At 46.4% G+C, this 14800-nt stretch overlaps 1 protein-coding gene across 50 annotated transcripts in view; it reads left to right on the top strand.

Annotated features, from left to right (window-relative positions):
• The first annotated feature begins 934 nt into the window (after positions 1–934).
• Positions 935–14800, top strand: part of Madd (MAP kinase activating death domain) — a 44573-nt gene continuing 30707 nt past the window's right edge. For 24 of the 50 annotated variants that reach the window (XM_076929221.1, XM_076929230.1, XM_076929236.1 and 21 more), the window contains exons 1-14: positions 1075–1234; positions 4585–4727; positions 5249–5845; positions 6463–6766; positions 7255–7386; positions 7984–8097; positions 9088–9168; positions 11603–11781; positions 12099–12334; positions 12479–12635; positions 13029–13132; positions 13220–13410; positions 13765–13889; positions 14222–14361. In XM_076929221.1, coding sequence (XP_076785336.1) covers positions 4669–4727; positions 5249–5845; positions 6463–6766; positions 7255–7386; positions 7984–8097; positions 9088–9168; positions 11603–11781; positions 12099–12334; positions 12479–12635; positions 13029–13132; positions 13220–13410; positions 13765–13889; positions 14222–14361 — 2419 coding nt within the window. In that variant the 5' untranslated portion in view covers positions 1075–1234; positions 4585–4668. Of the gene's footprint in view, positions 1235–4584; positions 4728–5248; positions 5846–6462; positions 6767–7254; positions 7387–7983; positions 8098–9087; positions 9169–11602; positions 11782–12098; positions 12335–12478; positions 12636–13028; positions 13133–13219; positions 13411–13764; positions 14019–14221; positions 14362–14800 lie in introns of all 50 variants that reach the window. The other 26 variants (XM_076929210.1, XM_076929214.1, XM_076929222.1 and 23 more) reach the window with 4 other exon arrangements.

The following is a 14800-nucleotide window of genomic DNA, read 5'->3' as shown; positions in this document are numbered from 1 at the left end:
CTTTGTGCAGGGTTCTTCAGGGCCCTGCCCATCCTGCCTCTACCACTTCCTGTTTTTCCTCATGGTGCCCCAAAGAAATTCTCCACTATCACCCTGTGGTTTGGCTGTAAGTGCCTCGGGGCAGCTTCACCAATAGATCTGGCACTTGAAACAGGAAGGCCAAGATGAATATAGAACTAGGGAAGCAAATTTCTGGATTGAGAGTGGGGGTGCTGCCTTGTCAGAGGAAGCATGTGTCTGTTAGGATCTGCCTCCAGACTCAGAGGAGAGGGGCAAATCACAAGCGGCAGCTTTTGTTCACTAGGCCTGCGGCTTAGGTGCTCCTTCCCCTTTAATGATCCAGGTAGGAGCAGGTGCTCGTTCTGTGGGGGGAGGAGTTGGACCTTCAGCAATAACTCAGCAGTACACTTCGCGTGTGTGTATAAAGTGTCTTACTTTTTCCATTGGCATCTGAAAAAGAGTACAGATTTAAAGACCCAGGGCCCGGTACTTCCCTTTGGGCTCTGGGCCCTGTGGGACTCGAAGAAAAGTCCCCGTAGGCCAGTGAAAGATGTCAAATGTTTGAGTTGTCAAAAGAACTGGACTCCATTTCCCAGAGGGCATCGCGGCACGGTTCTCGTTCCCTTACCTTGGTGTAGGTAACACCCCGGCAGCGCCGGCCCGAAGTGCCCACCCCCCGCCATCCCGACTTGGTAGATTCCACCGACAGGCTAGTTGGCCTTCCAGCCTGGGCAGCTGGGCACATCCAAACAGCGTGCAGGGGGAGCCAGATAAGATTTGGCTAAACTGTCAGAAAGCCTTAGGGGCAGTTTATCTTGCGAAGTGCTTTCAAATTGATCACTGTTTTCTCAAGAAGGACTCTATAACCAAGTCGAACTAAAAGCTGTTTGAGCAACCAAAACAAAATGTATTCCTTTGGGTCCTCCCCTTGACACCTACCTGCACTGGGCTGGCCCAGTGCTTTCCCATCGCGTTCCCACTCCCACAACGATAGGTGTGTGCGTAGCCGCCTTCCTCCCTGGGCTCTGCTTGGTGCAACCCCGGCCCCCGGGCGGCGAATGGTACGGCCCCAGCCCCCTCAGCCTCCCCCCTACCGCATCAGGTCTGAGTGGTACGCGCCCCCCGGTGCAGACGCGGAACTGGCGCCCGCTCGCCGTGGCGCCGGGCTAGGAAGCGACGAGCGCTCTGCGCCGGGGAGACGTCGTGCGGGCCTGGCAGGTTCCTCCGACAGTAGGTAGGGGAGTGCGCGCGGTCCGGGGCGCCCTGTGTGGGTCTTTAAGGGGAAAGTGGCGCCTGAGAGGAAAAGCGGCTCCAGGAGGAAAGGGTCTCTGAGGCGGCCCTGAAGGAGCGAGCGCGAGGGGGCGTGGAGCCTGCTGAGAAAGTGAGGCAGGGGTCCAGGCGGGGCACCGGCGCCCGGGAAGGGCTGCGGGCCCGCGGTGCGGGTTCCCGGGTGGGGGCGAGGAGCTGTCCAGCAGGCGAGGGGGCGGCCAGAGCTGTCCAGCCCCGGGCCCGAGGAAGGCACCAGCGCCTGGCGCGTGTGCGCGTGCGTGCGCACGCCTTATTTTCGATTAGCGTTTGGAGAACCACGTTTGGTTCTCTAAAATATACATATATATTTACATTTCATTCCTCAATATTGGCTTGCTGAAGACTAGGCACACCATTTAATCATTTGCTGCAACTGCTCCCTCTTCCATCCTCCCGCAGCTCAATTCTTCCTCGTGCTGGCTCCTTCTTTCTCAGTCCTAACCATAGCTGGCTTCATTGCTCCAGTTTCCCCCCACCCCCGACCCCCCTCCCCATGCTGGACCAGTCTGCTGATGAGCTTGCAAGGTCACTGCCTGGGGAGGAGGAGGAAGGAGAGGAAGCCTCCCGTTGTGCTCACGTCAGCAAAGATGTCATATCGTCCTTGGGTCAGGTTCTTGTGGTTTTTACTATGAGATCCTGCCCCAAATGAGGGACGAATCCACAGGGTTGGTAGCGTGGCCATTGTAGGCTGAAAAGGCAGAGATTACCTAAAAGTCCGTGGTGAGTTATGATGTAGGATTATAGCAGAAAGGTGTGCATTTAGAGATTTGGACTACAGCAAGACAAGAGCTAGGGGCTTTACATTAGTAAATAAGATCGAGGCAAGCAAGAGGCAGAGTCTGGGCCTGGTTGGTCATGAAGACTGAATGAGTTATAGGTGGAATAAGAGGGTTTAGAGTCTGGGGAAGCAGAGAAAGGCAGTGTTGATTATCTTTGTCACCTGAGTGTCTGAAGTCAGTGGCTATGATGGGATAAGAATTGAGACTAAAAATACATCCTGCCACTGCTAGCTAGGATAGTCCCAAGGTCTCGGGTTCTTGCAGCTCTGAAAGGAGAGCTGTAGAGTATGGCAACTGACTTGAATTTGGAGAGGGCCTTCATCTCACCAGCACTAGAGAGGCCCCCATAACTAACTTACTAGTAAGAGAAAGCTCCAGCACCCCCTCTCTCTTTTTTTTTTTTTTTTTTTTTTTGAGATTTTAGCCAGAAGATGCTTCTGATTTTCAGTGTAAACCTGCATTTAAAGACCCAGCCTCTGGTTCTACAAATTCTGTTTTATAGTAAGGTGCTGTAACACAGAGCTGAATCTAGCTTGCTTATAAGTAGATATGTCCGTATAGAACACAGTATGGCTTTTGCCTATGTCCCATTTCATAGCTTCATTTCTCTTAGGAGGAAGGGACCTCAGCTCTCTGAGGGTGTCCCACTTTTGCAATATGTTCATGCAATATGTTCATGTAGTTGGGAGAACCAGAGGACTGTTGAGGTTTATTAAGAGTGGTGAACCCCAGAAATGACTGACTGTGTGGCGTGTTCAGGAACTTGGTGGTGAAGAGCTATTTCTATTAAAAGCTGAACATGGGATTTAAAAATAAAATTAAACACAGACAAAAGTGAAGATAACCTGATTCTTAGTAGGTATTGGCATCTCCAGGGTTAGGAAGAATGGGATGCTGTAGGCCATGGCTGAGTTTGGAGTAGCAGCTGCTAGCACTGTTCGGTCACCAAGCAGGGGAGGGGCTATGGCTCTGCTATAAATAGTTCTGGGAGCCAGAGTCGCTATGGAGACAAAACTGAATCCTATTACCTATGGGTCCTCTATTGGGAGCAAGGGGGAAAGAGGGAACAGTATTTTGAGGACACCAGAGGTATTGTAAATTGGTCTTGTTTGTGGGTTGAGGAGGAAAAAAAAAAGAACTAATTATCTAGATCAAGTTGTGCCCTCAACACAGGCAATGTCTATGTCTGTAGAATGGCAGCGTGCGAGGCAAATGAAGTGTGTGTTTAGGGGTGTGTGTGTGTGTGTGTGTGTACAGTGAACAAAGTCTCAGTGAGGCCATAGAAGCAAAATCCTGGAACACTGGACATGCCCTATACAGGAGTGAAACATTTTATTTAGAAGTATATGAAAATCTAACAAGAAATAGACTCTTTTAAAAATATAGTTGTTTCTTTTACACACGTGTGTGCCTGAGCATGTGTATGTGCACTCGGTCAGTTTAGCACTGAGAAGAGCCACATTTTACCTGGAACTAGCATTACAGGCAGCGGTGAGCCACCCAGTGCTAGTACTCAGAGCTGAACCTAGGTCTTCTGGAAGAGCCATGAATGCTGGTAACTGCTGAGCCATTTCTCTGCCCCCCCAGGAAAGAATTGATTTCTAATATGTTAGGAATTCCCTTAGACACTTCCCCTATATTTGCAGAAACTCTGGTATTTTCAGTCCCTAATTCATAATTCCTGCAACATAGAGAAAGACCAAGCCTCCTGGGAACATATTATATTACTGACCCTGATCCCGAGACCAGAATGGACAAGAGCTGTGGTTCAGCACCAAGGGCAGAGGAAGTAGCACTAGCTGCTGGCCCCCTTTCTATCTTAAGTGGGAAAACTGGTTAGAGATAAGACAGTTGGGGCATGGACGTTCTTCATGTTCGACCACATGAACTACAGTATCCAGCCATTGTTACTGTCTGAGTGAAATTAACTGGAAAGTCTATATGATAGTTACACATCAGGCTGAATGCTGCTCATTGAGACAGAATAATTAGGTTTCCATGCAGACGGAAAAAGCACAGATTAGTGCTGTACAAAGAATGTGCTTTTATCTTGATCATCCCTGGAGTAGTCCTGAAAGTGGCTTTTTTTGGTTATAATTGTTCAACCTAGATTAGACTGTCTAGGTCTGTTTTTCAGAAACAGAGTCTGAGAAACTAGGCTGGAGATGAGCTAGTTAGCAGTCTGAGCCATTATTTCTTCAACTCCTCTTCTCCTTTTTGTGGTGCAAAGGATTGAAACCAGGGCCCCATCCATACTAGAGAAGCCCTTGATCACTAAGCTACACAAAACACCCTCAACCCTATTCTGTTTGAAATTTGACTCTGGAAGCACACAAACCCAGATAACCACCAGGCAAAGCAAGTGTCAGATTCTATCGTGAGTACCAAAGTGGAAGGCCCCTGACCTCTGCCCCTTGCTGAGACGAACCTGAGAAGGATGATTCCCTTAGGCATAGCACTGGATATTTCAGTACTTTTTTCCTTCTTGGATTTTCAGATTATATCAAAATTCCTCCTGGGAATGCTGGCTCCTTGCTCAGTGCCCTGAAGTTTCTCTGCAATGAACTGACAAATTGGAACCATGGTGCAAAAGAAGTCCTGCCCTCGGTTACTTGACTATCTAGTGATCGTGGGGGCAAGGTAACCAAGAAGACCAGTAACTGTCTTGTTCTCTGTGGCAGCCACAATGTCTTGTTATTCCCAGACCTTGTTTTCATGTTGCTTTGAATATCTTATTCTTTCCTATTGATTTATGTTCTTGTTATATGTTTTATTTTCTGCTTTATGCATGCTGCCTCTCATAAATTAATACATGGTAAATTATTTTAACTAATACTTTATGAGTTTTGAGCAAATATATTTTTTATAGCCAAGTTTTCATAGTTTGTAAAAAAGGGGAAAGCACACTGCTCTTCTCTGTCTACCTATATTCTTATGGTAATTTTGTAGCTAAGGTACTGATCTTCTCTAGGTGTTAGTGATGATTTTCTTGTTGAAACTTTCAACATAGTGTCTTCATGACAGTGTGTACTTTGTTTAGTCTGCTGGTTAAAACTCTATCCTAAAGTTCCTTTGAGCTTCATTTGTGGATCGTGGTTCAAGTGTGATCGTGTGTTACATGCTGTTGGGCTGCTGAGTGTGTCTTTCTGTCTGTCCTCCAGGCACCCAAGCAGTGATAGTGTGGCCCAGACTCCCGAACTGCTGCGGAGGTACCCACTAGAGGATCACCCAGAGTTTCCCCTGCCCCCAGATGTGGTGTTCTTCTGCCAGCCAGAGGGATGTCTGAGTGTGCGGCAGCGGCGCACGAGCCTTCGAGACGATACCTCTTTTGTCTTCACCCTAACCGATAAGGACACTGGAGTCACCCGCTATGGCATCTGTGTCAACTTCTACCGTTCCTTCCAAAAGCGAATGCCAAAGGAAAAGGTGGAAGGCGGAACAGGACCCCGTGCGAAGGAAGGAGTTTCTGCTCCCTGTGCCTCAGAAGAGGCTGCCGCTGAGAGCTCAGAGAGTGGCTCAACCTTGCAGCCTCCTAGTGCCGACTCCACTCCTGACGTAAACCAGTCTCCTCGGGGCAAACGCAGGGCAAAAGCGGGCAGCCGCTCCCGCAACAGTACCCTGACATCCCTGTGTGTGCTTAGCCACTACCCTTTCTTCTCTACCTTCAGAGAGTGTCTGTATACTCTCAAACGTCTGGTAGACTGCTGTAGTGAACGGCTGCTAGGCAAGAAACTGGGCATCCCTCGAGGCGTACAAAGGTACGGTTTGCTGCTTATGCTCGGAAGAAAGGGAAAACATTAAGAGATTGATGTGATTAGCTTGTGAGAGGAAAGGAAATTTCCTCTAGGGCTAGAGAGAAGGCTCAGCAGGTAAGAGCACTGACTGCTCTTCCAGAGGTCCTGAGTTCAATTCCCAGCAGGTGGCTCACAACCATCTGTAATGGGATCCGGTGCCCTCTTCTGGCATGTCTGAAGACAGTGACAGTGTACTCACATATATAAAATAAACCTTAGAAAGAAAAGAAAAGAAAAGAAAAGAAAAGAAAAGAAAAGAAAAGAAATTTCCTTTTCAGCTCCTTTAGGACAGTTTAAAGAGTTTAGTACCAATGTAAAGCTCACTGGGTGTTGGACCTCGTACAGCAGCTGTATTTTGAGAAATGCTGAGGAGTTCGACGTGGATGTGGTGTTGGGTTCCATCACATATGCCTTCTACACCATTTTTGTCATTCTGTATCCCCTCATGTATTCCTCTGGTCCCATCTGAGCTTAGAGAGGGGGCTTCTAGTCCTCTCCTTGTTATTATCAAGGTTTTATTGGGCTGCAGGGGTATCAGCCGACACCGCTTCTGTGTCTGAGTCTTGCCATGTGTTCCTTAGGGACACCATGTGGCGAATCTTCACTGGATCCCTGCTAGTGGAGGAGAAGTCCAGTGCCCTTCTGCACGACCTTCGAGAGATTGAGGCCTGGATCTATCGGCTGCTACGCTCCCCGGTGCCGGTCTCTGGGCAGAAGAGAGTGGACATTGAGGTCCTACCCCAGGAACTCCAGCAGGCCCTGACATTTGCTCTTCCAGATCCATCTCGATTCACCCTAGTAGATTTCCCTCTTCACCTTCCCTTGGAACTTCTGGGTGTAGATGCTTGTCTTCAGGTGCTAACCTGCATCCTGTTGGAGCATAAGGTGAGAGGGCCAGCTCTGTAGACCTTTCTAGGGAGGGAGCTGCATACCCTGTTGGGAGCTAGGTCATGAGTCCATTGAGACCCAGGAAGTGTGTCCTTTTTGTCTTTTTATTTCCAGGAGGTAATGTGATGGCAGGTAGACAGCAAGTATTTGGTTTGTGAGTTGAATTATGATATTGATGTCATGTGGAATGCTTAGTTGAGTTCTTTGTTAGACTGAGTTAATTCTCTGGGGATATCAGTTTTCTTCCAGTGTGTAGTCCTAGGACAGGGAGTGGCAGAACTAAAAACGTAGTGGTTTAAGAGAGGATTACTACAGTGTTTGGGTTGGAAGGTGACTGACAGGGTGGGGACTGGAGCAGTGGTGATTGCTGAGATAAGCTGCAGCTGTAGGCTTGGTGAGCCTGAAATTAAACTGGAGCACTGGGAGATCTTTCCGAGTAAACCTTGTTTCACACTGTCTAGTGATTTGTGGTGTGCCCGTGGCAGGTGGTGCTACAGTCTCGAGACTACAATGCACTCTCCATGTCTGTGATGGCATTCGTGGCAATGATCTACCCCCTGGAGTACATGTTCCCTGTCATCCCGCTGCTTCCGACCTGCATGGCGTCGGCTGAGCAGGTGAGTCTCACTCATGGTATCTCCCTGGCTCTTTTTTTTTTTTTTTTTTTTAAATATATTTATATATATTTATTGTATTTGTATCAGTACACTGTAGCTGTCTTCAGACACATCAGAAGAGGGCATCAGATCCCATTACAGATGGTTGTGAGCCACCATGTAGTTGCTGGGAATTGAACTCAGGACCTGTGGAAGAGCAGCCAGAGCTCTTAACCACTGAGCCTTCTCTCCCACCCATCTCCCTGGCTCTTGAGGGAGGAAGCCATTCATCAACACGGCTCCTATGTCCCTCAGAACTCACTAGTTTGAAATGTCGGATGGATTTGCACTGATTCTGTAGTGAAACTGTGGAATTTGTAGTTTCTGTCTGTTAAAGTTAGTGTTTGTGGACTCCTTGCTATGGTGCAATAGGCATTAATATACTGAAATGTATTGTTACCTTTCTAAAATCTGAAAAATTCTAAATTTGCCATACATCTATCTGGGATTTGGAGAAAGGAATTGTCTGAATTTCCTTATCTAGAAAAACTCTGACGTGATTAAGTGCCCGAAGTAGGTCTTGTCTTTGTTTCTTATCCTATTTTATCTTTTCCACAGCTGCTCTTGGCTCCAACCCCATATATCATTGGAGTTCCTGCCAGCTTCTTCCTCTACAAGCTAGATTTCAAAATGCCTGATGACGTGTGGCTAGTGGATTTGGACAGCAATAGGGTAAGACATCCAGCCGGATCCTGTTCTAAACCCAGTCTGTCATAACCACTCTTCTGGATTACTTCTATTGTAACACTCATTAAAACAAAGTTTTCTAATGCTGCTTTGACTTTATCGGGCAGACAGGTTATAGAATTTAGTCTTGCCAGAGTTAAGAGCTCCTCCTACACGCTCCAAGAGCCGTAAGACTGTTAGGTTTGTATATGTCATTATATAAAGTGTAGATAATCAGGTACTAGCTTTCCTGTAAGTTTCAGGTAGAAAGCTGTTTTCCAGCACACATTTAAAATTATATTAATATAATCTGCGATGTGAGTTTATTAAACCTCTTGTAGAAAGCTATGTGTTTATTATTAACTTTTAAGAAGATAAATGACTTAACAGGGAAACGGTACTTGCCTCCAACTCTGACAAACTGAGTTCACCCCCCAGGACCCACATGGTGGGAACATGGAATGTTTCCTCCCTCCAAACACAAATAAATAAATGTAATAAGAAAAAAAGATTGAAAATCAGTGTAGGGGCTAGAAAATGGCTCATTAGTTATGCGCACTTGCTGCTTTCGCAGGGGCCTGGGTTCACATCCCAGCACCCATATCAGGTGGCTCACAGCCCTCTGTATCTCCAGCTCAGGGGATCTGATGCCTCCAGCTTCTGCTAGTATCTGCACTCATGTGCACACCCTCATGCAGATACATACCTACACATAATTAAAAATAAAGTGTTAAGTCTTGAAAATAAAGCAAATACAAAGAAAGAAAATATAATCCACAATCCTAGATTTAGAGATAGTCACCAATGTTGTTTAGACATTTTTTTAGACAGGCAGGTATAGCTTATGTCTGTATACGTATCTCTCGTATGTATAGTATAACATATGATACTGCTGTGTCTGTCAAATCTCCCTATGCATGCTGTTTGCTCTGTGTAACCAGAGCTCCTTGACAGACCACTCTAAGCTCATGTCTTTTTTTCTTTTCTCTGCTGCAGGTGATTGCCCCCACCAATGCAGAAGTGCTCCCCATCCTGCCAGAACCAGAATCATTAGAGCTGAAAAAACACCTAAAGCAGGTAAGCAAGGGATAAAAGAAAGAAGGGGAAGGGTCTGCAAGATGGCTCAGCTGGTAATGGTGCCTGCCATCAGCTCTGACAGCTGGGCCCTATAGGCAGAAGAGACCCTTCCACAAGTCTGCACATGTGTGCTGTGCCACACAGGTAGACATACTCAGAATGAGTTAAAACATCACAACATTTTTTAAATAAAGGAAGTAACAGATGACTTAAGGTTGCTGCAGGAAGGCAGCTGGTCTAAGAACCCTCATGTGGAATAGGCTTTCTTTGCCTTGAATGGGCTTAAGAAGAGGTATATCTAAGTTTTGTGTAACAGGATAAATCTTAAAAAGTTTTTTTTTTTTTTTAAACTCATTGTGTGCTCTATTACCCTGTAATGTACATGAAGCTATGTGTATGTATACTTCAGGTCACCAGAAATCCCTGCACTCAGGCTGGTAGGGTGAGGGTGGGGGTGAGATCATCTTAACTCAAACATACAAAACCAAAAACACTCTTCACTTTCTGGTTTTTTTGTTTTGTTTTGTTTTGTTTTTTCATATCTGCCATTATTTGTCCTTATAGCATTCCTTTAGTCTTATAAAGTAGAAGTTAGAAGTTTGGACAAATATCCTTCTTAAATCAATTCCAAGGTCCCTGTAGAAACCTTTCTAAAATCCCTTTCTTTGAGTAAGCCCTTCCAGCCATGTTTTTATTGATTGATTTTTTTTCTTCTGCATGCTTAACAGTTCCTGAAGGTAAAGCACAGCAAGGCTGTGTCCCCTCCCTGTGGTCTATAGTATGTGGCCCCCAGCTGTGCTTCTAAGGAGTCTCATTTGAAAGCTCCTTAGAAGTCTTGCTGTGTTATCCCAGGTGCCTGGGAGCTCCTCTAGAGTCTCCAGTCTCGATGGTACTGAACTGAACTGGGATGTTCTGCCTTGGTTCTCAGCTCACTTGCCTCATCCGTGCTGATGTAATATGATACCTTGTTGCAGCAGAGTCTGGTGAGGGTTGCAGGTTCAGAAAGTTCTCTAGCTGTCTTCTCTTGCTATGTTTTTATTCCTGATGGCTGCTTAAGTATGACTACAGTAGGGGCTGGAGAGATGACTCAGCAGCCAAGAGCACTGGCTACTCTTTCAGAGAACCCAGGTTCAGTTCCCAGTGCCCAGCTCATGACTGCCTGTAACTCCAGTTTCAAAGGATCTGACACCTTCACACAAACATACATGCAGGCAAAACATCAGTGCACATGAAATAGAAATAAATAACACACACACCACACACAAAAGAGTGACTAATGTGGAGCTGGCTGGCCTTGGTGGTGCACACCTTTAATCCCAACAGTTAGTGAGGCAGAGGCTAGCAGATTTCTGTGAGTTTGAGGCCAGCCTGGTCTATCTACATAGGGAATTCCAGGTCATCCAGTGTTATATAATGAAACCTTGTTTTGGAGAAAGAGAGTGTGAGAGTGTGAGAGGAAGAGAGAGAGCAATGACTGATAGGAAGAGCGAGTGCTGTATGAATCTGTGCCAGTTTACTACTGTGCAGCCCATGAACCAGCAGCATTCACGCTTGGCCTCACTGAAACCGCAGAATCACACAGATGTATTGATTCCACATATACTGTGACACCAGCCCAGGTGATTCCTGAGCTCACCCACATTTAAAAAATGCTGCTGGTTTAGATCAGTAGTTTTCAGAGTGCACCATGGAGTCTCTTTTAGGCTAATTAAGCTGGGAACTTGAGATTCTGGTTTTTTTTGGTTTTGTTTTGATATTTTGGATTTTGGGTTTTTTTTGTTGTTTTGAGACAGGGTCTCACCATGTATTTCTGGCTGCCTTGGAGAGGCTCTGGTTTTTGTTGTTGATGGTAGTGGTTGTTGGTTGTTTTGTTTGTTTTCAAGACAAAGTTTCTCTGTATAGCCCGGGCTGTCTTGTAACTTGCTGTGTAGACAAGGCTGGCCTTGGACTCAGATTTCCCTGCCTTTGACTCTACTGTGCTGGATTAAAGATGTGTGTCACCACTGTCCGGCAAGGCTCTGGTTTTTTTGTTTTTTGGTTTTTTGGTTTTTTGATGTCCTTCTAAGTAGCTCTGTTTTTACAGTTCACTTGTTTATATTTCTATGTGTATTTCAATTTGAAAATCACTTCTTGCCTAAAATAAATGGAAACTATTGTCTTGAACTTCAATTTTATTTAAAAATGCCTTGAACTTGGTTGAGTTAAGGTGGACAGCTATATAATGCTGCCTAATATTTGGATTCTCTCTCTCTCTTTTTTTTTTTTCAAATATACAGACTCTAAAATGTTGGTCGTGATTTTCAAATGAGCACAGTTCTTTGTAGAGAACTTTTGATCAGAGTGACAGGTGAAGGCCTTAAGCAGCTTTTTCCTGGGAGCCGAGATGGGCTGCCTGAGAATCTGTCTTATATGAGGACGTTTTGTTGTTCCACAGGCCCTAGCCAGCATGAGTCTCAACACCCAGCCCATTCTTAACCTGGAGAAATTCCACGAGGGCCAGGAGATCCCACTTCTCTTGGGAAGGCCTTCTAATGACCTTCAGTCCACTCCTTCCACTGAATTCAACCCGCTCATTTATGGCAATGACGTAGATTCAGTCGACGTTGCAACGAGGTAAGGCCGTGAGTTCTTACGTTTGCTTCTCTGATCTCTTGGGTTTGGGGTGAGACTACTTCTGAGAGCCAGACTTACTCCATGTAATTTGTATGATATTTGGTTATATTTTCTACCTTAGCAAAAGTAAGGAGAAGAAATAGCTCATAGTCTCAGCATGAAGAGAAAGGCTGATGGTTCTTTAAGATCTCTTCGTGATGCTGGTTGAAACCTGTTAAGTGATGGTGTTGGGAGGTGGCTTAAGACCTTGGATCATGGCTATCCTAATGATACAGGGTATGGGTCTTGGATTATCTCACCACCCGCTTCTTTCCCAGAGTGGCCATGGTGCGTTTCTTCAACTCTGCTAACGTGCTGCAGGGCTTTCAGATGCACACACGTACCCTGCGACTCTTCCCTCGGCCTGTGGTAGCTTTCCAAGCTGGCTCCTTTCTGGCCTCACGTCCCCGACAGACTCCCTTTGCCGAGAAACTCGCCAGGACTCAAGCTGTGGAGTATTTTGGAGAATGGATCCTGAACCCTTCTAACTATGCCTTCCAGCGGATTCACAACAGTGAGTCCGCCTGTTCTCTGCTTGCCCCACACTGCATTTGCCTCTTGACGGCCCTGCCCTTGCTCCTTCCCTCCCTCTTTATTGCGTTAGACTTTCCCTACTTTCTTCTTTTCTCTACTGCTCACTGTTTTTCTTTTTGGGTAGATACATTCGATCCAGCCCTTATTGGTGACAAGCCAAAGTGGTATGCTCACCAGCTGCAGCCCATCCATTATCGAGTCTATGACAGCAATTCTCAGCTGGCTGAAGCCCTGAGTGTACCACCGGAGCATGATTCTGATTCTGACCCCACTGACAACAGGTGAGCAGTCCCTTGTGCAAGGAGGCAGAAATCTCATAGCAGTTGTAGGTGTTAGTCTTTGAAGCGCTGCATTATATTTTAGCCAGCTTTCTTCTTTAAAAAAAGATAGTGTGTGTGTGTGTGTGTGTGTGTGTGTGTGTGTGTGTGTGTGTGTGTGTTTGTGTGTGTGTGTGTTTGTGTGTGTGTGTGTTTGCATTTGTGTGGCCCTGTGTGTATGTGGAGGTTGGATGACAACTCTCTCCTGTTACCATGTGGGCCCCACAGATCGAACTTAGGTTAACAGGCTGGCAGCAAGAGCTGTAACAGCCTGAGCTGCCCGGGCCAGCCCCTCTTTTTTTTTTTTTTTTCTTTTTTTTTGTATTTCTTTCTTTTTGTATTGTTTTAACTCTGCAGTGGCAGTGATAGTCAGGACTATGATGACTCAAGCTCTTCTTACTCCTCCCTCGGGGACTTCGTCAGTGAAATGATGAAATGTGACATCAATGGCGACACTCCCAGTAAGTACGGAAGACTGGCCAGTATGAACTATGCGGGGCTTGGGTTTAGGGCTGAGGTGGTCTGTACCTCTTGGTCTCTCTTGGTAGATGTGGATCCTCTGACGCATGCAGCCCTGGGAGATGCCAGTGAAGTGGAGATTGATGAGCTGCAGCCCCAGAAGGAGGGTGAGGAGCCTGGCCCAGACAGTGAGAACTCTCAGGAAAACCCTCCGCTACGCTCCAGCTCCAGCACCACTGCCAGCAGCAGTCCTAGCACCATCGTCCACGGTGCCCACTCTGTACGTGAGGACGTAGAGGGGTGGGCGGGTGGTGAGAGCCACTGTTGAGGATGTGGGCTTCTGTCTGTTAGGAAACCTTACTGCAGCTGTTCCTTTGCCTTTCTCCATGTTCTTTCCATCTCCTTTCTCTATAATACTCCGAGATGGCCTGGAAGAAGGTCATTGGACTTCTTTAAGGTGTCACTATTATCTACTTATATAGTCTGTAAGTCCAGAGATGAAGAATACAGTAGCTTCTCTCATACATTTCATAGGCTAGGAATCTGACAGGTCTGGTCTGCTCCACTGAACTGAAACTATGTGAAACCACCACTGGGCATCGGGTGACCACTCTTTATTTAATGTGACTCCTAGGAACCTGCTGATGCTACAGAGATGGGAGATAAGGCAACAGCAGGCATCTCCAAGCCCCTCCCTCCTGTGCCTCCCAGCATTTGCAAATCTACTGTGGACAGGAGACAGACAGAGACTGGAGAGGGGTCAGTGTGCCAGCGAACCTATGAAAATCCATACTTCGAGCCCCAATATGGCTTTCCCCCTGAGGAAGATGAGGATGAGCAGGGGGAGAGCTACACTCCCCGATTCAGCCAACATGTCAGTGGCAGTCGGTGAGAGCCTGGGGACCCCACTGCAGTGACCCTGGGCAAGGTTAATCAGGAAGTCTATAGACTCTATTCTGCCAGAGGCTAGTTCTTTGAATGAGGGACTTAGGAATTATGGGATAAGAACAGCAACTGCAATATAGCATAAGGCCCACTCCCAAGATTAGGTACCCCTGCCTGGGACTCACAAGTGGCACTGTGCATTCAAGGGCTCAAAAGCTGCTGCGGCCCAACAGCTTGAAGCTGGCAAGTGACTCAGACGCAGAGTCAGACTCCCGGGCAAGTTCTCCCAACTCCACTGTCTCTAACAACAGCACCGAGGGCTTCGGGGGCATCATGTCTTTTGCTAGTAAGTACCTCAAACTTTCTCATTCCTCTGCTCCATTTTGTTTAGGGCACATGTCGCTCAGAACTTGAGATGTAGGGCTAGGCCTATATTAGTTCTGATTCAGATCATTGGGGTGATAGTGAATGAAGTATTTTTAAATGAGTTAAAAGAAACACCAACCAGATTAGTCATTAAATATGCATGCATGTATGTATGTATGATGTGTGTGAGCCCACACATGAATATACCAGCAGATCACAGCATGCATGTGGAGGTCAGAGGATAACTTGCAGGAGTTAGTTCTTTCCTACCCTGTGGGGTCAAACTCAAGTTTCTAGATATGATAGCAAGTGCCTTTACTCACCGGGCCATCTCTCTAACCCATGCACATATATGTATTTCAGACATAGTTGAATATTAAATATTATGGTTACATCATATCGTTTTACATATACTTTGT

Source organism: Arvicanthis niloticus, chromosome 2 (genome assembly GCF_011762505.2).
Source record: "Arvicanthis niloticus isolate mArvNil1 chromosome 2, mArvNil1.pat.X, whole genome shotgun sequence".
NCBI classification, from domain to species: Eukaryota; Metazoa; Chordata; class Mammalia; order Rodentia; family Muridae; genus Arvicanthis; species Arvicanthis niloticus.
Note: the sequence above shows the minus strand (reverse complement) of the source record. Positions and strands in the feature narration are given on the sequence as shown.